Raw genomic sequence first — 25,949 nt, 5'->3', positions numbered from 1 at the left:
TATTTGAATTCTAGCTTTGTGATATATTCATCATATGATCTTGGGGAACTTGCATATCCTCTCTGGCCTCAGTTTTGTCACAGCCCATCTCATAGAGCTGAGGACCTGGCAACACTTAGTACCATATAAATCTTAGCACTGATTAGTATCTTTTTTTTTAGGTATTAGGTTTAGCTTATTAATCTCGTTCAAATTTTCTGTATCCTAGCTCATTTTGTTTACTTACTATATCAGTTCTGAGAGGTAGTTATTAAATTCTCTCATTATAGTTGTAAATTTGCGCATTTCTCCCTACAGTTCCAAACATTTTGCCTAGTTTTCAGGCTTTATTGTTAGATGCATACAGGTTCATTTTTAGAGAGTTTTAGTGAATGATTCCTTTTATCAGGATAGATAACATGTTGAACTTAGCCATTTCCTGTTTATCCTGATTACTGGTACCCTTAGGGTTGTTTTTACCAACATGTTTTGTGCTTTCTATTTGCCAATACTTCTTTATAACATCCAATTTTCCTTTAGAAACCTGGACTGATTAATCTTAATAATTACATATTTATTTATATTGTAGTATTATGCTATTTTGATTCACTGCTCTTGTTCTGCATTTGCCATGCAATTTTCCCTTGATTATCCAGAACATGGATTTATAACAGGTATCTCAAAAAGCTGTTTTGCTAAGACTGTGATATTTGCTTCTGGTATTTATAGGAATTGGGAGACACTTTGAATGCCCCAAATACTTGAAAGTAGGAGGCAAAGGTGGGCCTTGTAGCTTACGGTCCACACAGAGATTACAAGCTTGTTGATGACATCATCTTTGTAAGTTCCCAGCAATGAACGAAACTCACTGTAACAAATAGCATGTCAGTCAGCTGGATTTTAGTACCCAGTTACACACACTAAAGAAAAAAATTCAGGCAAAGGAAAATGATCATGCAGCATGTTCTCAGTTAATAGCTGGAGGATTTATAACATTTTTAAAACTATACCTGGGATTACTTTTACTTTCCAGAAAGGGAAAAAGGGAACACTCCTATAATTGATACAAAGCAGAAAAAACTTTCATCTGCCTTACTGATTGCTGTGTCTCTGGAAAAGTGCCTGGTATATAGTAAATGCCCAAAAATATTTGTGAGCAAATTACAGTAGCAAAAAAAAAAAAAAAATTGTTATGAGACCTTCAAGAGCAGAAAGGATAGTGCCAATAAAAAAGATTGTGAGGGCTTCATGGAGGAAGTGGCAGTTGAGTAGGGCTTTGGAGGATAAGTAGGATCTAGAGATTAAAGAGTGCATGAGATAGAGTTTGGTCAGAGAAACAGACTACTAGAAATGATAGAGAACATGGGATTCATTTTTGGAAAAATATGGAATCATTGTGGGAGCCAGGTGAACACTCTGAACATTCTATATGTTCAACTGTTGCATCCACGTCCAATGTCAGGCCTAAAGTGGGCCTATAGCTGAGCAGGCAGTCAGAAGCAAAGAAGGATTAATGTGGAATGGGGAAGACCAAGGACGAATGCAACCCATGGAGCTGAGCTTGAATAGTATTGGTTTCTGAAGCCAGTGAGCCTCCAGCTTGGAGGATTTCGGTGACCTGTAGGAGAATCCAACATCCTTTCTCACAGAGCTAAACATGCCTTGGGTCCTGGGAAATGGAGAAGCCTATGGAGGGTCCAGTGGGAGATGGAGGAGCTGAGAGTCCAGGCAGCCCAGGCCAACCAGGTGAACCAGCACCTGATGTCCTGTGGCAAACATCAAAGCACAAGAAAAAAGGCACATCCATCTTCCAGACCTTATATGAAGTCATATGGTCCAGAATTACGCAGGGAAGGAAAGCCTGGAAAAGGAAGGTATGGCTTAGCTAAGCTGACCCAGGACACATTGCTCCAGAAGGGAAGATGAGGGCTTAGATAGGTATGGTGTGGGAAGCAGAGGGAACCCATACTCTCCAGTGGGCCATTACCTCTGGGCACCCTTCCACTGGCCCTCCTGGGCAGAGATGGTCATTGTCTTTCTGTCATCTCTACCCTGAGTCTCTGAAAGTGAGGGTTCCAGCATCACATGGTTTCTGCTAGGTTTAAAGGAAACACAAATGACTCAAACAGAACTTGGAACTTAAGAATCAGGAGCACAAGGGGCCCAACTCTGGGCCATGGGATGTAGTGGGAGTGTGAGGCAAGTGTGGGAGATAAGAGCCCCCCTGCTCTCTGAGAGATTTTTTTTTTAATTTATTCATGTATTGTTTACTGAGTGCTCTTCATGTGCCTCACACTGCTTCTAGGAACCAGGGAAACAGCAGGGAACAGAGCAGAATCCCTGTCTCCATCCAGCTTACCTTCCAGAGAGGGAAACAGAGTGGAAGAGTAGACATGTAATTGACATTAGGCCATGATATGTATTTTGAGGAAGACATAGATCAAGATGGGAGAAAGAAAGTGAGATGGGGTGATATTTTAGAGAAGATGATCAGAGAACAATAATCCTGGGCAATATTAATTTGAGTATTCACTCTGTAGCTAATACATTTCAAAGACTTTATATTTATTGGTTTATTTAATCCATGACAACATAATGTTCCCAAAATTACGTCCTTAAGAAGAAGAAGAACTGGGAATTAAATATAGGTGTCTGGTCCAGCGCTTAGGATTAAAGTCATGGAAGGTTCTTAGTTGAGGTTAGTGAAATGAGGGAGCAGTTCATGCAAATATTATAGTGAAGAGCATTGCAGGCAATGGAGAAGCTAGTTCAAAGGCCCTGGGACAGTTGCATGCTTGCTGTTTGAGGAGGGTGAGACCAGGAGTTCAGATCTGGACATGTTGAGGTTTGAGAAGCTTATTAAGCACCTAAGTGAAATCTGGACGACAGTTGTATATTCAAGCCCAAACTTTAGGGTAAATCTTAGAAATAGATTAAATTTGTTTGTCAGCGGTATTCATGGAACTAGATGAGATGCTGGTGAGAGAGATGGGGAGTGAGAGAGAGAAGTTCAAGGACTAAGGTGAGGGGCAGAAGAGCAGGGGACTTGAGCAGAAGACACTAAGAAAGAGCAGCCAGTGAGGGAGGAGGAAACTCAGGAGAGAACTTCTTGATGGAGGGAGTGACCAGATATTTCCAGTCCTGCAGGGAAGCTTAGTTAGCTGAAGCCTGGGGAGTGACCACTGGATTTGGCAACACAGAGGTCGTCATTAACCTTGAAATTGGTGACCTTTAATAAACATTATAATACCTGGAAGGGCAACCAAAGCAATTTCATGCCAGGCTGAGAGGGATTTGGAGCCCCATGACTCATCCTCCAGCCTCAGCTCTGCCCCTTCTGAACTCTGGACCCAGGGACATGTCCCAAGGTCTCTGGAACACAAGTTGAAAACTATGGATGTAACCAACCCCTTTGCTTTACAGTTGATGAAGTTCTGGGCCAGAAAAGGGAAGAGACTAGCTCAAGGCCATGCAACTAATTAGTGGAAACCCCAGGCTGCAATTTAATATTATTTAATGAGATTTGCCAATGAAGACATCAGTTCCTAGCCTGTCTTACTAGTGTGTTCCATAGACAATGGTTACTGTAATAAGTAGACAAAAAAAAAAAAAGAACATCCTTTTCACCTTTTATTTCTGTGGAAAGGGGAGAAGGATAACAGGAACAAATTTAATTCATAGAAAATTCCTAGGCCTGAGTGTTCACTCATGGTTTCCATATTCTCCTCTCACCACACCTCGTTTCTCAACATGTTCCATGTTCCATGTTCTCTGAGCCTATGTCATGAGATGTCACAGGCTGCCACCTTAAAATGAGCATGGTAATAATAGCGTTCGTTCACACGGTTGTTCAGCTGTTGCTGGCAGTGTTTTCTGATCTGCACAGTAGTCCCAGGGTCAGACCCACTGACTGCATGTCCCATTTCCACCTCTCACTGATGGTGGGACCCTGGACAGGTCACCTACCATCTCTGTGCTTGACTTTCATCAGATGTGTGAAGTGCTTGGTCAATGGAAGATAGGATACAGGGATAAGGGCTACTGCTGCTCTTAAGGGGGCACTGTAATAGGCACTGAATTGTCCCAGGTCTCATCATGCCAGGCCTGTGGACTGTGCACCAACTATGGATCACCAGGGGCTCTTTCTCCTCTGCTTTCTGGTTTGATAAGCCTGGGTTGAATTAGGGAGGTATACTCAGTTTCATCTTGCAACTGTTTTTACCTTAGGATCCATGCTTGAAGCTGAATAAACCTCAGAGCCTGCCCAAAGGAGAAGAGTATCACGATAAGTTAGCAGCTGAAGAAGGAACCAGCAGTGATGAAGAAGAAAGGTACAGGAGGACACATAAGCTTGCAAGTGCTCCAGTGAATGAGGACTCAACTCTGGGAGGATTCATTCATTCACTCATTCATTCATTCATTCATTCATTCATTCCTCAAGTGTTTATCACTGCCCCTTGCATCACACTTAGAAAGGGAACATATGTGTTTTGTATGTTCTCAGTACAGCTGTGGGCTTAACACAACTTATTTTATTCCATTGTTACACCAACCTAGAGAGGCCATTTTATAGATTAAGAACCAGAAACTGAAAGAGGTTAATAAACCTGCCTAAAACTCAGCTGGCCCCAAATCTCTGCTCCTTATCCTTTAACTAGGAGACATGAGGGAGCTTTGTCGCTGATGGGAGATACCCCATCTCTGTCATCTATATTAGTCAGCTTTTGCTGCTGTAACAAACATTTCCAAAATACCAGTGATTTTTAACTCCTATGTCAGCTACCTATATCTTGGCTCCTGCCTAAAGGTCAGGCCTCATTGCCTGCCCCAAACTATGGGTAAAGTTCAAGTCTTGTCCACATGCTTGCTCATTCTGGGGTTGAGACTGAAATATTACCCTCTATCTGGAGCATGTTATTGTCATGGTAAAGAGAAGAATCTCAAAAGAGCTGATGAAAATATGCAGTGCCTCCTAAAGCCTGTGCTCAGAACTGCATCCTCTCATTCTAGTCATAGTCCACTGGCCAAAGCAAGGCACATGACCAAATTATCACTGGACAGAGAAGACTATGCAGTCCACATGTCCTATGGTCAGCTCTGGCTGCTGTAACAAAATCCCACAGATTGTAGGGCCTAAACAACAAAAATTTATTTCTCCTAGTTTTAGAGGCTGGGAAGTCCAAGGACAAGTTGCTGGTCCACTCAGTCTCCTGGTGAGAACTCTGCTCCTGGCTTGCAGATGGCCATCTTCTTTCTGTGTCCACACATGACGAGGAGGATTGGAGGGGTGGGAAAGAGAAAGGTTTGCAAGGGAGAGGTCTCTTTCATGTCTCTTGTTATAAGGGCAGTAATCTCACCACGAGGACTCTACCCTCATGACCTAATTACCTCCCTAAAGCTCCATCTCCTAATACCATTACATGAGCAATAAGTTTCTACATATCAGTTGGGAGAGGAGGCATAACTATGCAGATCATAACCTTGGGGAAGCAGGGTATAAACCCCTAAACCAGACCATAGCCTATAGCCCAGTGAACTCCTAGCTACTAATACTTCCACTGAATCCTCCAGATTTTGCCTCAGAATCTATGAGGCACATAAGAACAGCTGTGAAGGAGGATAGACTTTGGACTCGGGTTTCCAGATTATTATATCCTTACTACTGGCAGCCACAAACCTTGTCCTGCTTATAACTCACAATTCCAGAGAGAAAGAGTCTTTTTCCTAAAATTATAACAGAAATTTCAAAGAGGTCTCTAAGATGCCCAGCCTGGGTCACATGTCAATTCCTGAGCCAATCACTCTGGCCACAAAGATGGAGTACTCTGACTGGCCAGCATTTGTGACACATCCTCCCCTGGTCCCATCTGAGGGTGAGGGCAGAGTCAGCTGCTCTTAAACTCTGTATACTAAAAAGAATCACATGGAAAGAGGAAAAGCTTTCCCAGGGAGAGGATGTTGAGCATACCAACAGTAGGTGGTGATCACAACAGCCTTATCTTTTTCTCCTGTGGTGGTTGTTTCAGTAAGGGGTTGTCCTCAACTATAGAAGCAAAAAAGGAGGGGCTCTGGCAGTCACTCCCACAAGGGTTTTGGTGTGAAGAGAAAAGCTAAGCAGTGACAGGGAAGGACTAGAAAGGAAGGACTAGGCACCCTGAGCTCTAACATCAGAAGTTGCAGAACAGAACAAATGCAGTGGCTCCTTGGGGGCAAGATTGCATATTTAGTATTTAGCTTCGTGGGGAATGCTGGTCAGGACACTGGATTTTTTGGCATGGTGGCTCTGAAAAGGGACGTGGTTTTTTCATGGGCTTAAGGTCAAATTCAGAAGAGCAGGTTAAGATCAGCTTTAATGAGGAGGAATGGGGGACATTAGGAGAGTCAGCTCACTTAGTGATGGGTGGCAGGATGAAATTGGCTCTTTAGGAGGAGGTGAGGAATTTTGAGGCACTAGAATGGAGTCAGAGAGTGAAATCTCATTAGTGGTGTTCCAGGGAGTAATGATGGTGATGAAAATAATAACAAATATTTATTGAATGCTTAAGTGTGATAAGCACATTAAAATGATTAACCCATTTAATCTTCAATACATAGATATTACTATTGAAGTACCTCGCTTCAAAGATGGAGAAAACAGAGGAACAGGGTGGTCAAGTAAATTACCCAAGGTTACACTGTTAGTACATGGTAGGATTGGATGAGTTTCTCTGATGCCAGAATCACAGTTTCAGCTACATCTCAACTAAGGGCAGCTGTTCTGTGCAAAATGAAGAGACACAGGTCTTCCACCTTTCCAGATCACTTGGCCCTTTAATTGTCAGTAATAAGAACTGAAACTTAGACCTCCAGCCATGGGCTTCCAGTCTGGCTTGAGTTCCTCTTTCTGTAAATAGCTATAAAACTGGGCAAAACATATGAATGCACAATATGCAGAAGACTGTGTTCTTGAGAAGGGAAGCATGGGTCAAGTCCCATGATCACCCACCATTGCCCCTGTTTTTCTTCCTGGGGGAAGTTGCCAGCTGCAGAAAAAGAGGTGGAGTCAAGCTGAGCTGGGAAGGCAGACATCAGAGCTCAAAGCTGGTAAAGTGGCTGGAATCTGTAAGGTAGGGTATCTGAACAGGTAGTTCTATGTCAGGGGAGGAAGGACAGAAAACTATGAGGATTTGCTGTAAGTCCCTGGACAAGGGCTTGAGAGAACACACAAGATGGTGTTCCATGGGGCTTGATGTGTGTGGCTGCTGTGGTGTTGAGTAAATGAAAAATCCCAGAGGACAGGCCGTGCTGGGAGATGGTGCAGTCCCAGCTTAGCTGGGATAGAAAAATCTTCCAAGGCAATATAGGCTTTCAGTGGAGACCTCATGGAGGTCATACTTTATGGGTAAGAAACACATCCATACCCTAGAACAGAAGACAATATTGAAATGCACCAGCTCTAACGAAAGATAAGCTCAAACCTCAAAGGATCAGAAAAGACTTTCAGTAGTTTAGCTGCCTGGCAGAAAAAAAATCAACACTTTTGAAAGGAAGACATAATCTAGACTTCCTATTATTCAGTATTATATTTATTATATTATATTAATTATATTATCTGTAATATGCATCATACAATAAAAACATTATGAGAATGCAAAGAAGCATAAAAATGTGACCTGTAATCAAGAAAGAATATCAGCCAATGGAAAAAAACCCTAAAATGGCCTTGATGTTAGAATTAGCAGAGAAGGACTTTAGAACAATTGTAAGAGGTATGTTCAAGGACATGAAGGAGAGACCATTATAATCAGTGGACATATCGGGAATTCAACAGAGACATGAAAACCTTGAAACAAAGGGAAATTCTGAAACTGTAAAGTACAGTTTTCAAAGTGAAAATCTCACTGGTGTGTGCAATAGCCAACTTGAATACAGATTAACAGAAACTATCTTATCCAGAGAATAAAGGGGGAAAAAAAATTAATGGAGAGATCCTCAGTGACCTGTGGGACAAAATCAAATGGTCTAACATGCATATAGTTGGAGTCCAGAAGGAAGAAGAGAAAGAAAATGGAGCAGGAAAATATATTTGAAGAAATAATGGCTGAATAGTCTCTCAACTTGATGAGGAACATCAACTTACACAGTCAGGAAGCTCAGTGAACTCCCAACAATATAAATCCAAAGGCAACGTCATAGATACATCCTAGAAATCTCTAGATACATCCAAGAAAAGTTGCTGAAAAGAAAAAATAACCCCCAAAGTCTTAAAAGACAAATTAAAAATAGAGGGAACACTTGAATTTTCATGAGTGCTAGTGACAATTAACTCCTTCTTGGCCTTCCAGCCTCATACTCTTTCTGCTTTCCAAAAAACACCTGAACATTATCATTAAAGTCCTAAAAGGCAAAACAAACAAACAAAATCAAAAACAGAGGGGCTGATATCCAAGATCTATAAAGAACTCCTCAAACTCAACACTCAAAAAACAGATAATCATGTTAAAAAATGGGCAGAAGACATGAACAGACACTTCTCCAATGAAGACATAAAATGGCTAACAGACACATGAAAATATGTTTATCATCACTAGCCATCAGGGAGATTCAAATCAAAACTACATTGAGATACCACTTTACGCCCGTTAGAATGACCAAAATTAACAAGACAGTAAACAAAGAGTGTTGGAGAGGATGTGGAGAAAGGGGAACCCTCTTACACTTTTGGTGGGAATGTAAGTTGGTGCAGCCACTTTGGAAGAGAGTGTGGAGATTCCTTAAGAAATTAAAAATAGAGCTTCCCTATGACCCTGCAATTGCATTTCTGGGTATTTACCTCAAAGATACAGATTTAGTGAAAAGAAGGGCCATATGTATCCTGATGTTCATAGTAGCAATGGCCACAGTCACCAAACTGGAAAGAGCCAAGATGCCCTTCAGTGGATGAATAGATAAAGAAGATGTGGTCCATATATACAATGGTGTATTATACCTTCATCAGAAAAGATGAATACCCAACTTTTGTATCAACATGGATGAGACTGGAGGAGATTATGCTGAATGAAATAAGTCAAGCAAAGAGAGCCATTTATCATATGATTTCACTTACTTGTGGAACATAAGTAATAACACAGAGAACATTGGAAGTTGGAGAGGAGAAGTTAGGGGGAATTGGAGGGGGAGATGAACCATGAGAGACTATGGACTCTGAGAAACAATCTGAGGATTTTGGAGGGGGGGGGTTAGGTGAGCCTGGTGGTGGGTATTAAGGAGGGCACGTATTGCATGGAGCACTGGGTGTGGTGCATAAACAATGAATCTTGGAACACGGAAAAAAAATTAAAAATAAAAACGAAAACAAGAAAACCTGTCCACTCCAAACTCTAAATCAAGTGAAAATATCCTTCAAAAACAAGAGTGAAATAAAAACATTTTCAGGTACATAAAAGCTAAGAGAATTTTTCACCAACCAACCTGCACTATAATAAGTGCTAGTGGAATTTATTTAAGCTAAAAAGAGGTTATACCTGATTTAAACTTGGATCTATAGGAGAAAATGAAGAGCATCAGAAATGGTAAACATATAGGTCAATATAGAAGAGTATTATTTTACCTTCTTTTAATTACTTTAAAACAGAACACATCCAACTACTTAAGAAGAAAAATAATTATAATGATATTAACAACATTTTATTATGAGATTCATAATGTATCTTATTGACAAGATATGACTATTAGCACAAAGGACAGGGTTAGGTTTTTTTTCTATCCTCCTCTTCTTCCTCCTCCTCCTCCTCCTCATTATTCCTTATTATATTCCCTGCACCATACCTTTCAACCCTGTGACCTATTCATTCCATAAATGGAACCCTGTACTTCCCACTCCCTTTTAACTGTTTTACCCATCTCCCAACCCCCTACCCTCTGGCACCATCAGTGTGTTCTCTATATTTATGGGTCTGTTTCTGCTTTTTAAAAAATCTGTTTGCTTTGTTTTTCAGATTCCACATATAAATGAAATCATATGGTATTTGTCTTTCTCTGTCTTATTTCACTTAGCATAGATGTCCTCAGATCTTTCCATGTTGTTACAAATGGCAAGATCTCATTCTTTTTTATGGCTGAGTGATATTTTATACACACACACACACACACACACACTTTCATATCATATATACATACACCACATTTTCTTTACCCATTAACCTATCGATAGACATTTGGGCTGCTAGGACAGGGATAGGATTAATGGAATTATATCATTGTAACAGACATTTTACATCAAGAGTTACCTTACTAACTCTAATAGATTGTCATAAATTAAGGATACAAATTACAACCCATAGAGGAACATTAAACATTAATATAAAGAAGAACTAAAAAAATTTCAATAAAGTAATAAAATGGAAGACTGAAAAATATTTGCCAGGTAAGAAGGTAGAAAGGAAGAAGAGAAGGCCAACAGTAAGAAAAAGGATTAGGCAAATAGAAAGCAAATGACAAGACATAGACTTAAGCCCAATCATTGCAATAATTACAGTATTCAAGAACCAAATATACCATTTAAAGGAAGAAATTGTCAGCATAAAAAGGCAAGACATTGCTATATGTTGTCCAGGAGAGAGACATTTAAATATAAAGACACTATTATGAGCAAAAGTGTGTCCCCTCCCCCAAACTCATACATTGAGGAGCTTAGAATGTGATATACTTAGAGGTAGGGCCTTTAAAAAGGTAATTAAGTTAAAATGGGATTATTAAGGCAGCCTTAATCCAACAAGACTGATGTCCTTATAAGAAGAGACCAGCATGCAGAAAACAGAGACAGAGGAACATCAGTGTAAGGACACAACATGAAGGTGTCCATTTGTAAGCCTCAGAATAAGAGAAGCCTCAGAAAAAAAGCAAATCTGACACCTTGATCTTAGACATCTAGCTTCCGGAATTGTGAGAAAATACATTTCTGGTTTTTTAAGCCACACATACTATGCTGTTTTGTTATGGCAGCCCTGTAAACTGATGCAGGCACAGATAGTTCTGACGATAAAAGGATGAACTATGCCAGGCAAACAGTAAGCAGAAGGAAGCTAATGTGGCTGAATTCATGTCAGAGGAGGCTTCAGAACAAGGAATATTACCAGGGATGAAAGGGGATATGTTATAATGGTAAAGGAGTCAGTTCATCTGGAAGACCACAATCCTAAATGTGTCTGACCTCATGACAGAGCTTTAAAAATAATGAAGCCAACAGTGAGAGACTGAAAGGGAGAAATCCACAGCCACAGTTGGAGATTGTGACACCTTTCTCTGAGGATTTGGACAACTAGCCTAATAGCAGTGAGGATACAGAAGATTTGAGTTACATTATCAGCTAACCTAATCTAGCTGACGTTTGTAGATAATGGTCTGAACAATGCTGAACAGATCTTCTTTCAAGGCACATTGTACTTTCTCCAATGTAGGGCCACAAGTAAATCTTGATAAGTTTCAAGGATTGGAATATTCTCTGAAATATACTCTGTCTACCACAAAAGAATTAAATTATAAATGCAGAATAAGGGGCTCCTGGGTGGCTCAGTTGGCTAAGCGTCTGCCTTCAGCTCAGGTCATGATCCCAGTGTCCTGTGATAGAGTCCCATGTCAGGTTCCCTGCTCAGCTGGGAACCTGCTTCTGCCCCTCCCTCTGCCCCTGCTCCCTGCTCATGCTAGCTTTCTCTCTCAAGTAAATTAATAAAATTTTTTTTTAAAGTAAGAAATCCAGAATGATAAGCTATTGAGAAAATCCTCAGATATTTGGAACTTATACAGAATACTCCTAAATAATCTATTAGCCAAAAAATAAAATCACAGTGGAAATGAGAAACTACTTCAAATTCCATGATAATAAGACATGTCAGAATTTGGGAGAGATAGCTAATGAAGGCAAACCATAGCTTTAAATACTCCTACTTTAAAAAGAAAGCTCTAACATCAATTATCTGTGTTTTTATCTTAAATTAGAAAAGGATAAGGAAGTTAAATCTGGAAGGAAAGATATTAAGTAAAATTGGAAGGTAAAATAAAGATCTTATTAGATAAAGGTAAAATAAAGATATTTTTTTTAATTTTTAATTTTTAATTTTTTATAAACATATATTTTTATCCCAGGGGTACAGGTCTGTGAATCACCATGTTTACACACCTCACAGCACTCACCAAAGCACATACCCTCCCCAATGTCCATAATCCCACCCCCTTCTCCCAAAATAAAGATATTTTAAATAAAGATATAAAGAAGGTAAAATAAAGATATTAAAAATAAAGATATTAAATTAAATTGGAAAGAAAGATAAAAGCAGAACTCCATGAAACAGAAAATGGGCTAATAGAAGAAATTGAGAAAACGAAAAATTAGTTCTAGAAAATTATATACTCAAACTAAGAATGATTAGGGAAAACAAGAAAGAGTAATGGAAGAGGGACATCCCTACAGATTCTATAGATAGTAAAGGGAAATAAGGAAAATCTATGAACAATCTTTTTATCAGTGATTTCACCAAAGAGCAAATTCCTTGAAAAATACAACTTATAAAAATGGCACTAGAAGAAATGGAAAATATAAGTAACTCATGGCTGGGTGATGAACATTGAGGAGGATATGTGCTATGGTGAGAAAAAAATTGAATTAATTTAAAAAATTCTCTAAAGGACAACTCCAGCCCCAGTTGATGTCATTAGTGAGTTTTATCAACAATTTTATTTTATTTTCAAAGATTTATTTATTTGAGAGAGAGAGAGCATAAGCAGGGGGAGGGGAAAAGGGAGAGAGAGAATCCCAAGCAGACTCCTGGCTGGGTGAAGAGCCTGATGTGGGGCTCCATCCCAGGACCTCAAGATCGTGACCTGAGCTGAAATTGGGAGTTGGATACTTAACCTACTAAGCCATCCAGCGGCCTCTTATCAAGTATTTCAAAGAAGAAATAATAGTAGTCTGACATAAGCTCTTTCAGAAAAAGAGTATAGATCCCCCTTAATTTGTTTTATGAGATCAGCATGACTGGTACCAAAACCTAATGAATACATTTAAAAGAAAAGAAAATAACAAATGGACATTCTTCATGAATGCAAAATTCTGTACAAAATATTTGGAAATCAAATCAAAGGATAGTACATCATCATCAAGTAGGATTTCCCCAGGAATGTGTTGGCTTAACATGTGAATAGCATTCATGTGAATTTGTCCATTAAAAAATAAAGGGGGGCGCCTGGGTGGCTCAGTGGGTTAAGCCGCTGCCTTCGGCTCAGGTCATGATCTCAGGGTCCTGAGATCGAGTCCCGCATCGGGCTCTCTGCTCAGCAGGGAGCCTGTTTCCTTCTCTCTCTCTCTCTGCCTGCCTCTCTGCCTACTTGTGATCTCTCTCTGTCAAATAAATAAATAAAATCTTTAAAAAAAAGGGGAAAAAGTAAATAATCATCTCAGTAGGTGCAGAAAAACATTTGACAAAATTTAACATCCTCTCATGATAAAAAGTGTGCAGTCCATGAATAGCAGGGAAGTTCTTTAACCTGAAAAAGATAATCATGATAAATTACAGAAAAATATACCCACTGGTGAATGTTGAACACTTTCCTCCTAAGATTGGGAACAAGGCAAACATTCTGCTCTCACTATTTAACACTGTCCTGGCCTGTCCTATAAAGCAAGAAAAAGAGCTACAAATGAGAAGAGTAAAAAATGTCTTATTTACAGACAGAATGATATGATTGAAATACTCACTGGTGTTAAGACATTACTCTAAATTGAACTATAGATTCAGTTCAATCCCAAATACAATGCTAGTAGCTTTATTTGTAGAAAGAAATAAGCTGTTTTCAATATTGAAGTGGAAAAGCAAAGGACATAGAAAAAGAAAAGAAGAACCTTGAAGAGTCAAGTTGGAGGACTCAGGCTACCTAATTTCAAGACATTATGAAGCTAGAATAATGCAGACGATGTGGTATCAATATATAAATAAACAAACTGATCAATGAAAAATAATGGAGTGTCCAGAAATAGACCCAACAAAAGATGTTGGATTCATTTTTGTTAAAAGTGCCAAGGCAGGGATATAGGATGATTTTTTCATCAAATGGTGGTGTAACTGAATCAACATATGGGAAAAAAATGAACTTCAACCCTAACTTCACCCCATGTACAATAACTAACTCTAGGGACGCCTGGGTGGCTCAGTTGGTTAAGCAGCTGCCTTCAGCTCAGGTCATGATCCCAGCGTCCTGGGATCGAGTCCCACATCGGGCTCCTTGCTCAGCAGGGAGCCTGCTTCTCCCTCTGCCTCTGCCTGCCATTCTGTCTGCCTGTGCTCGATCTCTCCCCCTCTCTCTCTGATAAATAAATAAAATCTTTAAAAAAAAAATAACTAACTCTAAATATATAATGTAAAAAAATAAAGCATAGGAAAACCTCTTTGCAATTTGGGGGTGCCTGGTGATTTTTTAGGACATGAAAGCAATAATCATCCAAGAAAAAAGTTGACAAATTGATCTTCATCAAAATTAAAATTTCTGCTAATTAAAAAATACTATTAAGAAAATGAATAAACAAATCACAGGCTGGAAAAAGCTATCCAGTCTGCAGCCAGAGTATATAAAGAATTGCTATAAGCCAATAATAGAAAAGACAAATATAGTTTTAAATGGACAAAATGCTTGAGCACACTTGCAAATAAAGAATGGCACATAAGGACATGAATATGCACTTCACATCAGAGTCAGCAGGGAAATGCAACTTAAAATTACAGTAAGATACCATTTCACACTCCCTGGAATGACTAAAATTAAAAGTACTGAAGACACAAAATGTTGACTATAATGTGGAGTAACTGAAACTCTCATACGTTGCTGGTTGGAGCATAGCATGGGGCAGTACCTCAGAAAACCGTTTGATGATTTTGTAAAAAGTTAAGCACACACTGGGGCACCTGGGTGGCACAGTATGACTCTTGGTTTTGGCTCAGGATGTGATCTCACTGTCGTGATATTGAGCCCTGCACTGAGCTCCGTGCTTAGAGTGGAGTCCGGTTGAGTCTCTCTCTCCTTCTCTCTTTGCCCCTCCCCTCCAACAGCACGTGCTCTTAATCTCTCTCTCTCTCTCTCTCTCTCTCTCTCTCTCTTTCTCTGTCTCTGTCTCTCTCTCTCAAATAAATAAATAAATCTTTTTTTTTTTTAATTAAGCGTAGGAAGAAAACACCACTGACATTCCAGCAAACTCTGCAGAGATGCCTACTGCGTGGCATCCTTTTACATCACTACACAGGATAAATGCTTAAAATCCCCATCTCAACCAGTTATATTTGAATTTCTCACCTGGTTCAAAAGTTCAGCTCTAGGTAAGGGAAGGTGTCCTCCAAAAAGATCCATGAGCATCTGTGCTAGAATACAGAAGAAACCACTGTAGCTTTAAGCCAGCATCTTCTCATTCATGCTCTATCCATAAAAACCTGTGTGCTACCCTGCAGTGTATCCCTGGGACAGCCAGTCAAAGACATGAGCCTACTTTGAAAAGTGTCAAGTACTGTATTCAAGTAAAGTATTATTATTTCACTATTTTTTTCATCTGCAGGAAGTATTGTGAAATTAGACCAGAGAGGCCTCTTTTTTTTTAATTATTTAATTTCTTTTCAGTGTAACAGAATTCATTGTTTATGCACCACCCCAGTGCTCCATGAAATCTGTGCCCTCTCTAATACCCACCACCTGGTTCCTCCAACCTCCCACCCCCCACCCCTTCAAAACCCTCAGATCGTTTTTCAGAGTCCATAGTCTCTCATGGTTCATCTCCCCCTCCAATTTCCCCCAACTCCCTTCTCCTCTCCATCTCCCCATGTCCTCCATGTTATTTGTTATGCTCCACAAATAAGTGAAATCATATGATAATTGACTCTCTCTGCTTGACTTATTTCACTCAGCATAATCTCTTCCAGTCCTGTCCATGTTGCTACAAAAGTTGGGTATTCATCCTTTTTGTTGGAGGCATAATACTCCATAGTGTATATGGACCACATCTTCCTTATCCATTCGTCTGTTGAAGGGCATCTTGGTTCTTTCCACAGTTTGGCGACTGTGGCTATTGCTGCTATAAACATTGGGGTACATATGGCCCTTCTTTTCACTACATCTGTATCTCTGGAGTAAATACCCAGTAGTGCAATTGCAAGGTCATAGGGAAGCTCTATTTTTAATTCAGAGAGGCCTCTTTTTCAGAGCCCCAAGGACTAACTAAGCCCCCATAACCAATGCCAAGCTCTCAGCATTTTTGCTTGTTTGTTTGTTTTTAAACATTTTATTTGTTTATTTGACAGAGATCACAAGTAGGCAGAGAGGCAGGCAGAGAGAATAGGGAAGCAGGCTCCCCGCCGAGCAGAGAGCCACATTCAGGGCTTGATCCCAGGACCCTGGGATCATGACCTGAGCTGAAGGCAGAGGCTTAACCCACTGAGCCACCCAGGTGCCCCTCTCAGTCGCTTTAACAGCCAGTCATTAAGCACCCACTAAAACCTTTGGGCTCCAGCTGAATCCTAATTGTGCAGTAACACTTAGAACTGTGTGCCAGGTTACATTCTTAAATCCAAGGAAGATACTTCTTACCCCGCTCCCTGCCATGGGAACTCCCTTCTCCCAGTCCCAGGTGGTCATGTCATTCCCAGCCCTGGATCTTTTGTGATTTGCACCTCTCTGTCTTCAAAGGATTGACGTGCCCCTTAAGGAGGGAAGTGACCTGCAACCTCCACTGCACTCTTTGCTGAAGGAGAAGGCACCAGAAATCCAGCGTCTACAGGAGGAGTGGCAAAGCCAGAAGGCTAGATTGCAGGCCCAGGTAGGACAGCCATGGTGGGGAGATGCCCTCCTGCTGGTGGAACCCGGCCTCCTTCTCCTTCTTCCAGACAATGTTGGAAATACATACAGAACCTGATTCATGTCTGGGCTGGGAGGGCATTCCAGGTCAGGACAAAGTGGGATTCTTGGTTCTCTGTATTCATTCATTTATTTAATAACTCCTGTGGCCCATGAGCACCTCCTATGAGCTAGGAACCTTCTAGAAACTTGGGGTACATTAGTGAACAAACCCAGGCAAAGTCCTGCATTACAGCACTTGTATTATAGCAGAGGAAGTGGGAACAGACCCCAAATACCAGACATAAGAAAGAAATAAAGCACATAGCATATTAGAGGATGATCCGATTTTAGGAAAAAGGAAAAACAGAACAAGGTCAAAAGGATTGAGAAGCTGTCTGGTCATGGGGGAGTGGGTGTAATACTCAAGGGAGTTATCAGGGAAGGCTTTCTTGGCCTTCTTCCCCTCTGACCTGATATTCGTGGCTCTAGCTGAGAAGCCTCCAGAAGACTGGCCATCACAGGTTTTTCAAGGTTACAGCACTCCCCTTCAGAGTTCCCTCAGATAGAGGAGGTTCAGCTGGGTTGAGGAGATGTCCAGGGCACTTACTTGTTTTCAAGCCCCTCAGGAAGGGAAGGGGGAGGGAGAGGGCGCAGCCTGAGGGCAGGATGCCATGGGGGGGCAGGTCTCCCAGATGCAGCAGGCTCTGGAGCAGTGCGCCAGCACCTACAGGGAGGACCTGCAGGAGCTCAAGCAACTCTCCGACCACGAAAGGGAGAAGCTGCAGCACGAGCTCCAGGAGACCATTCAGCAGAACCAGGCCGTGAAAGCCCAGCTCGAGGCCTCCCACCAGCGAGCCCTGCGCACGCTTGAGAAGGCCAAAACTCAAGAACTCAAGGTAAGGGGGAGAATTAGGAAGTCCACTACTTACTGAGCCCTTGCCATGGAACCATCTGTCATGTGCTAGACGGGGTGCATTTTGTACATGATCTCTAATCCCTACGTGAATCTTCCAGGGTCACTATTATCACATTTCCTTCTTCCAGTTGAGGAAAAAGGCTCAGAGGGATTCAGTAAGTTGCTCAGGGTCACACAGCTAGGATGTGGCCATGCGAGGATTCACACTTAGGTCTGTTTGGCTACTTGTACTGCGTATCCCTATTTCTATGTGACCTTGATAACATAAGAACAGCTTTATGACTTGGGCAATGTTGTGCGTGATGCATGCTGGGGGGTCGGACTCGCATGGGAGACAAAAACAGAGAGGGCAAGCTGGAAAGTTGGAACAAGCAGGTCAAGTGCACCATGATGTGTAATCCAAGAGGAGCAGGTTTCGTCTACCTTCTACTTTCCCAGAAGGCCTTTGCTCCTGCTCCCTCAGGAGCTGGGGCTCCCACTACGACTGTCACAACAGACTGTCTTCCCTGGTTATAGCATCTTTATGCTCTATCTAATGACTTCCTTATACCATCAGATCTGCCACCTGAACCTGCGTGGGGCCGAGAAACATCTGTGTCTGTTCAGACCCTGAATCTCTTCCTAGTTCAGGATAGCTCCTTAGAAAAGTCTCTCACTGAATTACAGTTTCAAGTTTAATTTCCCCTTCTATACACTGGGGGTATTGAAATCCACCTCTTTGAGATGTCCATGAACAAGTGGAAAAAATGGATTTCTGGTTTTAAGGTGACAGAATAAATGCTTTTGAATGCTTTCTTATTGGAAACAGTCCAGGAAACAATAAGGAAACACAAAGCCAAAGCATACTCCTATTCCAGATAAAGCAGGAGGCATCTGTGCCCTTGAGCCCTGCTACATGAGAACAGGACAGAAATGAGGAAATAGCTTGTGGCTTCACAGAGCGGAGAAGCTCAAGCCAAAGTACCTGCAGAGAGAGGATGAGAATCAAGCTGATTCCATGGCAGAGCTCAGAAATGCTCAGGAATTGGAGGTAGCAGTTATCACAGAGGCAAGAATGAGATGAGGAATATGACTGACATAGAATGTCACATTCCCAGCTCCGCCAGCACAGGCAAGCAATTAGCTCTCCCTTATTTAAAGACAAGAGATTGGGTTGGGGGAAATCCCTGGATAAACTGAGCCAGAGAGACTCTGAATTAGGAAATATGATTCACAGGGGCTGGGATGAAGCTTGGGTCTGAGAATAGGTTCAGGTGAAAATCTGTATACTGAGCTATTTGTTGGACCACTGCCACCTCTCTGTGGTCCCCAGAAGTGCATTCTCCTGTTCAGCTCTAGAAGTCAAGCATCTAGAACTTAAATACTCCCTAAGTAGGAGACTGGAGAATGTTCTCTGGGGAAATTAAACCATCCTAGAGAAAAGACCTAGAGTCTCACATTTGTGGACTTCCAGTAAAATTGCTGGTTGGCCATCTGGTCACCCTCTAAAGGAGCCCAGCACCCCACAGACCCTCTTCCAAGTAACTCCATCTCAGCGTTCCATCTTTAATAAGAAAGCACAGCAATTACTGAACTTTTTAGGGAAGCCTCTAACATGGACTTTAGAGTCCAAAATAACCGGGAGGAGAAGGAACAGACTCAGAAGAAATGGCTAATGCAGTCAGCAGAAAGAAAAAAAAGCTTCGATGAGTATTGATCTCCTCAAAATTAAAAGGTGATGTTTGCATCTGTGAAAGAACAACATGCTATTTGTAAAGGAGGGGCAATTAGGTTAAGGAAGAGTTCTTTAGATAAAAAACATGATCACAGGATTTCTAAAAGTCAGGAAATGAGTTGAAATGGAAAAAATGAAGAAACCTTCCAGAAACCAGAAGAAAAAAAAACACCCGCACACAACAGTGAAATGGGTGGTTGGAGAGAAGGAACACAAAGTGTAGAGACACAACTAGGAGGCTCATATATAACATTTGGGATTCCAGAAAGAGATAAAGGAGGGGAAAGTATTTTTTTTGTTTTTTTTTATTTATTTTTATTAATTGTTTTTATTAAGATATAATGTATTTTTTGCCCCAGGGATACAGGACTGTGAATCATCAGACTTGCACACTTCATAGCACTCACCATAGCTCATACCCACCCCACCCTGTCCATAACCCAACCACCCTGTCCTTACCCCCCCCACCCCCAGAAACCCTCAGTTTGTTTTGTGAGATTAAGAGTCTCTCCCTCCCAATCCCATCTTGTTTCATTTTTTCCTTCCTTACCTCCCAAACCCCCCACTCTACCTCTCAAACTCCTCATATCAGGGAGAGCATATGATAATTGTCTTTCTCTAATTGACTTATTTCACTCAGCATAATACCCTCTAGTTCCATTCACGTCATGACAAATGGCAAGATTCCATTTCCTTTGATGGCTGCATAGTATTCCGTTGTGTATATATACCACATCTTCTTTATCCATTCATCTGTTGATGGACATCTAGGTTCTTTCCATAGCTTGGCTATTGTGGACATTGCTGCTAAGAACATTCGGGTGCATGTGCCCCTTTGGATCATTATATTTGTATCTTTAGTGTAAATACACAGGAGTGTGATTGCTGGGTCTTAGGGTAGCTCTATTTTCAAGTTTTTGAGGAAACTCCATGCTGTTTTCCAGAATGGTTGCACCAGCTTGCATTCCCACCAACAGTGTAGGAGGGTTCCCCTTTCTCTACATTCTCTTTAACATCTATCATTTCCTGACTTAACTTTAGCCATTCTGACTGGTATGAGGTAGTATCTCATTGTGGTTTTGATTTATATTTCCCTGATGCCAAGTGATGTTGAGGACTTTTTCATGTGTCTTCTGGATGTTTTCTTTGTAGAATGTCTATTCATGTCCTCTGCCCATTTCTTGATTGGATTATTTGTTCTTCAGGTGTTGAGTTTGAGAAGTTCTTCATAGATTTTGGAATCTACCCCTTTATTTGATATGTTATTTGTGAATATCTTCTCCCATTCTGTTAGTTGTTTTTTTGGTTTTGTGTACTGTTTCCTTTGCTGTGCAAAAGCTTCTGATCTTGATGAAGTCCCAAAAGTTCATTTTTGCCCTTGCTACCCTTGCCTTTGGTGATGTTTCTAGGAAGAAGTTGCTGTAGCTGAGGTCAAAGAGGTTGCTGCTTGTGTTCTCCTCAAGGATTTTGATGGATTCTTGTCTCATACTGAGGTCTTTATTCCGTTTTGAGTCTATTTTTGTGTGTGGTATAAGGAAATGGTCCAGTTTCATTTTTCTGCATGTGGCCGTCCAATATTCCCAACACCATTTGTTGAAGAGACTGTCTTTTTTCCACTGGACACTCTTTCCTCCTTTGTTGAAGATTAGTTGACCATAGAGTTGAGGGTTTATTTCTGGGCTCTCTACTCTGTTCCTTTGATCTATGTGGCTGTTTTTGTGTCACTACCATACTGTCTTGAGGATTACAGCTTTGTAACAGAGCTTGAAGTCTGGAATTGTGATGCCACCAACTTTGGCTTTTTTTTTGTCAATATTCCTCTGGCTATTCAGGGTCTTTTCTGGTTCCATATAAATTTTAGGATTATCTGTTCCATTTCTTTGAAAAAAAATTGATGGTATTTTGATAGGGATTGCAATAAATGTGTACATTGCTTTAGGTAGCATGGATATTTTCACAATATTTGTTCTTCCAATCCATGAGCATGGAAAGTTTTTCCATTTCTTTGTGTCTTCCTCAGTTCCTTTCATGAGTACTTTATAGTTTTCTGAGTACAGATTCTTTGCCTCTTTGGTTAGGTTTATTCCTAGGTATCTTATGGTTTTAGGTGCAATTATAAATGGGATCGACTCCTTAATTTGTCTTTCTTCTGTCTTGCTGTTGGTATAAAGAAATGCAACTGATTTCTGTGCATTGATTTTATATCCTGACACTTACTGAATTCCTGTATGAGTTCTAGCAGTTTTGGAGTGGAGTCTTTTGGGTTTTCCACATAAAGTATCATATCATCTGCAAAGAGTGATAGTTTGACTTCTTTGCTGATTTAGATGTCTTTTATTTCTTTTTGTGGTCTGATTGCTGAGGCTAGGACTTCTAGTACTATGTTGAATAGCAGTGGTGATAGTGGACATCCTTGCCATGTTCCTGACCTTAGAGGAAAAGATCTCAGTTTTTCCCCATTGAGAATGATATTTGCTGTGGGTTTTTCATAGATGGCTTTGATGATATTGAGGTATGCACCCTCTATGCCTACACTGTGAAGAATTTTGATCAAGAAAGGATGGTGTACTTTGTCAAATGCTTTTTCAGCATCTATTGAGAATATCATATGATTCTTGTTCTTTCTTATATTAATGTATTGTATCACATTGATTGATTTGTGGATGTTGAACCAACCTTGCAGCCCTGGAATAAACCCACTTGGTCATGGTGAATAATCCGTTTTATGTGCTGTTGGATCCTATTGGCTAGTATTTTGGTGAGAATTTTCACATCTGTGTTCATCAAGGCTATTTTTCTGTAATTTTCTCCTTTTTGATGGGATTTTTGTCTGGTTTTGGGATCAAGGCAATGCTGGCCTCATAAAATGAGTTTGGAAGTTTCCCTTCCATTTCTGTTTTTTGGAACAATTTCAGGAGAATAGGTATTAATTCTTCTTAAAATGTTTGGTAGAATTCCCCCTGGAAGCTGTCTGGCCCTTGGCTCTTGTTTGTTGGGAGAGTTTTGATGACTGCTTTAATCTCCTTACTGGTTGTGGGTCTGTTCAGGTTTTCTATTTCTTCCTGCTTCAGTTTTGGTAGTTTGTACATTTTTAGGAATGCATTTCTTCCAGATTGTCAAATTTGCTGTCCTATAGTTGCCCATAATATGTTCTTATAATTGTTTGTATTTCTTAGGTGCTGATTGTGATCTCTCCTCTTTCATTCATGATTTTATTTATTTGGATCCTTTCTCTTTTCTACTGTTCTTTTGGTTTCTATTTCATTGATTTATGCTCTTTATGATTTCTCCTGTTGGGTTTAGGCTTTCTTTGCTGTTCTTTCTCCAGCTCCTTTAGGTGTAGGATTAAGTTGTATACTTGAGACCTTTCTTGTTTCTTGAGAAAGGCTTGTATTCCTATATACTTTCCTCTCAGGACTGCCTTTTGCTGTGTCCCACTGATTTTGAGGAGTTGTGTTTTCATTTTCATTTGTTTCCATGAATTTTTTCAATTCTTTTTTATTTTCATGGTTGACCCATTTATTCTTTAGTAGGATGCTCTTTAGCCTCCATATATTTGAGTTCTTTCCAACTTTAGAAAGGGAAAGTATTTTCAAAGAAATAATGAAATCCTTAGAACCACAGGAGAAAGACCTCTACCAAGGCTCATCTTGAAATTTCAGGACACCAGGGAAACAGAAGAAATTCCAAAAGCTCCCAGTGAGGAAAAGTGATTCTAGACACAAATTATTTGAATCAGAATGTCATGGAACATCTCACAGGCAGCAAAACAGTATATTAGAAGCCAATGCATAATTCTGAGAAATTCCATTACAAATATTAATAACTGTAATGAGAGACTATGGACTCTGAAAAACAATCTGAGGGTTTTGAAGGGGTGGGGGGTGGGAGGTCGGGGTACCAGGTGGTGGGTATTATAGAGGGCACGGATTGCATGGAGCACTGGGTGTGGTGCAAAAATAATGAATACTGTTATGCTGAAAATAAAAAATAAATTAAAAAAAAGAATTGAATACAAATATCGATAGGCATGTAAAATATTAGGGAATTTGCCTTCTGTTCTCAGTTTTCTGTCTCTCACCTCCCAATTCACTCTTCCCTGTCTGCCCTGCAGTAATGACCCAAGATTCCTGAAGCATTTCTCCTTCACATGGAGCATCATATTAAGCTTTGTCAGTAGAGGGCACTGGAGACACCTTGTAGGAGGAGAGAGGCTTCTTCTCTTCCTGGTTCTGGTGGCTGTGTTTTTGCTTTGTCTCTGGCTTCACTTGCTCATTGAAGAGCGACATGGCTGTGTGAGGACATCTGGTGCTCCTCTGCCCCAGTAAGCTTACAGTGACCTCACAGACCTGGCCTGGGCCGAGTGACTGCTGTCCTGGAAGGAAGGCAGTCCTCACACCGGCACAGCTTACTCTGACTCTCCCTGTAATCCCCCCCGCCCACCCCGACTGGCCACTGTTTCCTGTAGCCCAGAGATTTGTTTTCTGTGAGCCTCCTGAGACAAATACCATCATCTGCTCTGGCCCTCACACCTGCATGGGCACCCCTATTCTCTCCGAAAATCACCCACCTGTGGCTCCTCTGTACTATGGAGGGTTGTTCCTGCTCGACCAGTAACTGAACCAACAGTGGCCTGGATAGCTAGTGATCTTCTCCACCAGTGAGCTACCACCATACCTTCTCCGACAAGGTCTGGATCCCAAACTGGGGAAGGATTCCCCCCTTCTAAGTTGTCCTTATCTTTGGTACATTCTCCCAGCCTCAGGACACCCTGGAGTTCTCTTTGTATCTCTAGAGTTACTCACCTGTGATAGCACAGTAATTTTTTATATTAAGCTCCTACTTAAATTACTGTGTGGTTTCTGTCTCCTGTTGGACCCAGGCTACTATGTCTTCCACTGCTTTTCCTTAGGAAATTCCTTGAAGAATGCCCCACCCAAAGGAGGGAGCAAGCCAAGGATTCCAGAATAAAAGGGATCTAGGATAGAGTAATTCAGGGTAGGAGAAGAAGGAAAAGGAAGGAGCCCAGCTATGCCACTGGCCCTGGCCGAGACAACAGCTCAGTCCCAGCTGGAGCAAGAGGACTGAGGTCTCAGAAGAGCAACTCTAGGGGAAAATAAAACTACTGGATTTTCTGATCCGTTTGCCCATGTAGAAAGTTGCATTGAAAATCTCTAACACACACACAAATGTTTTACAAAGCTTTTAGATGTTGTAGGAAGATTTAGCCAAATATTTAAAGAAAGCTAAGCAAATTTTTTAAAAATGCAGCAAGTTATCAATGCAAGGAAAAACAATAAGTTGTGCAGGTAGGCATTAATCATAATAGTTTTACTTGGGAGTGAACTGTATGTACTCATAATAACAAAAGTGTTGAATATATTCTACTATATTAAAAAAATAAATAATGATATGTGAGGAATGGAAGGGGGAGACTGTATGAGACCTAAAATCCTCATCTATCCAAATGCGAAGACAATTCCTAGTCTCGAAAATAACCAAGACAGAGCAGAATGGAGATTCTAGCCTGTTAATTGTGGCAAATACCTAAAGAAACAATTGGAAGAGTTGTCAGAGGCTTCCTCCAGAGAATAGAGTGCAGAGAGAGGAAAAAGGAGGGCTTTCCTTTCTTTTAATACTATTTAGCCATTTATACTATATGCATGCATTGTCCTGATAAAAATATACAATAAGCCTTTAAAAAAAGAAAAAAGAAATGAAATAATGCATGTGGACTGTTTGGTTTCTAATAGGTGTTAAAAAAAAAATGTGAGTTCTCTTCTTTTATTCTTTTAAATCTTTTTCCAATTTGACTTGCAATTTACAACAGCTCCAGTTGATGAGATGCCAGGTTGCGAGGTGGTGGGCAATGTGTTCTCCTAAGCTTTACCCATCCAGGCTGTAGACTTAGCTCCCAGGGGAAGCTGGGGATTGTCGCTCACTAGTGGGAGTGGTGGTCCAGGGCTCCCCTGGATGGAAGGAAGGAACCTATGAGTTCTGGCCGCCTCAGCTCTGCCCATACCCCCCCATACCTTGCATATCTCAGTTCTAGCCCCTGAAGACCCTACAGATTCACGGGGTCCTTGTTGCTGGCTCAAGTCCGATGATTCCAAAGTGACACCAAAGTTCCAATTCTAATTTAAAATACCCGATATATAGTCATTCCTTGTACGGGATCGTGAGGAGGAGTGGGATGCATGGGTTCAAATCTTGGGTCTGCCACTTGTAAGGTGTGGGCTCAGGCAATCTCCCAGTTTCTTTGTGTCTCAAGTTCCTCATTTATAAAATAATAACTACTAAGACTGTTGAGAGCACCAAAGAGATAACACATGTAAAGTACTTAGAACCATACGAGGCTGAGTAAGAGCTTGTCTTTGTCCATTCAGGTTGCTGTAACAGAACACCACGGACTGAGCCACTTGGAAACATAAAAATTAATTCCCCGCTGTTCATTCTGGAGGCTACAAGTACAAGACCAAAGCACCAGCTGGT

At 40.9% G+C, this 25,949-nt stretch overlaps 1 protein-coding gene across 1 annotated transcript in view; it reads left to right on the top strand.

The window, feature by feature from the left end:
- The window catches only part of FAM184B (family with sequence similarity 184 member B), a 166,616-nt gene that overhangs the window by 119,441 nt on the left and 21,226 nt on the right, over positions 1-25,949 (top strand). Inside the window, exons 8-10 of the mRNA XM_059381493.1 lie at positions 4,207-4,310; positions 16,678-16,807; positions 17,511-17,723. Of these exons, the coding sequence (XP_059237476.1) occupies positions 4,207-4,310; positions 16,678-16,807; positions 17,511-17,723 (447 nt within the window). The remainder of the gene's footprint in view (positions 1-4,206; positions 4,311-16,677; positions 16,808-17,510; positions 17,724-25,949) is intronic.

This window comes from Mustela nigripes, chromosome 1 (assembly GCF_022355385.1).
Source record: "Mustela nigripes isolate SB6536 chromosome 1, MUSNIG.SB6536, whole genome shotgun sequence".
Classification (NCBI taxonomy): Eukaryota; Metazoa; Chordata; class Mammalia; order Carnivora; family Mustelidae; genus Mustela; species Mustela nigripes.
Note: the sequence above shows the minus strand (reverse complement) of the source record. Positions and strands in the feature narration are given on the sequence as shown.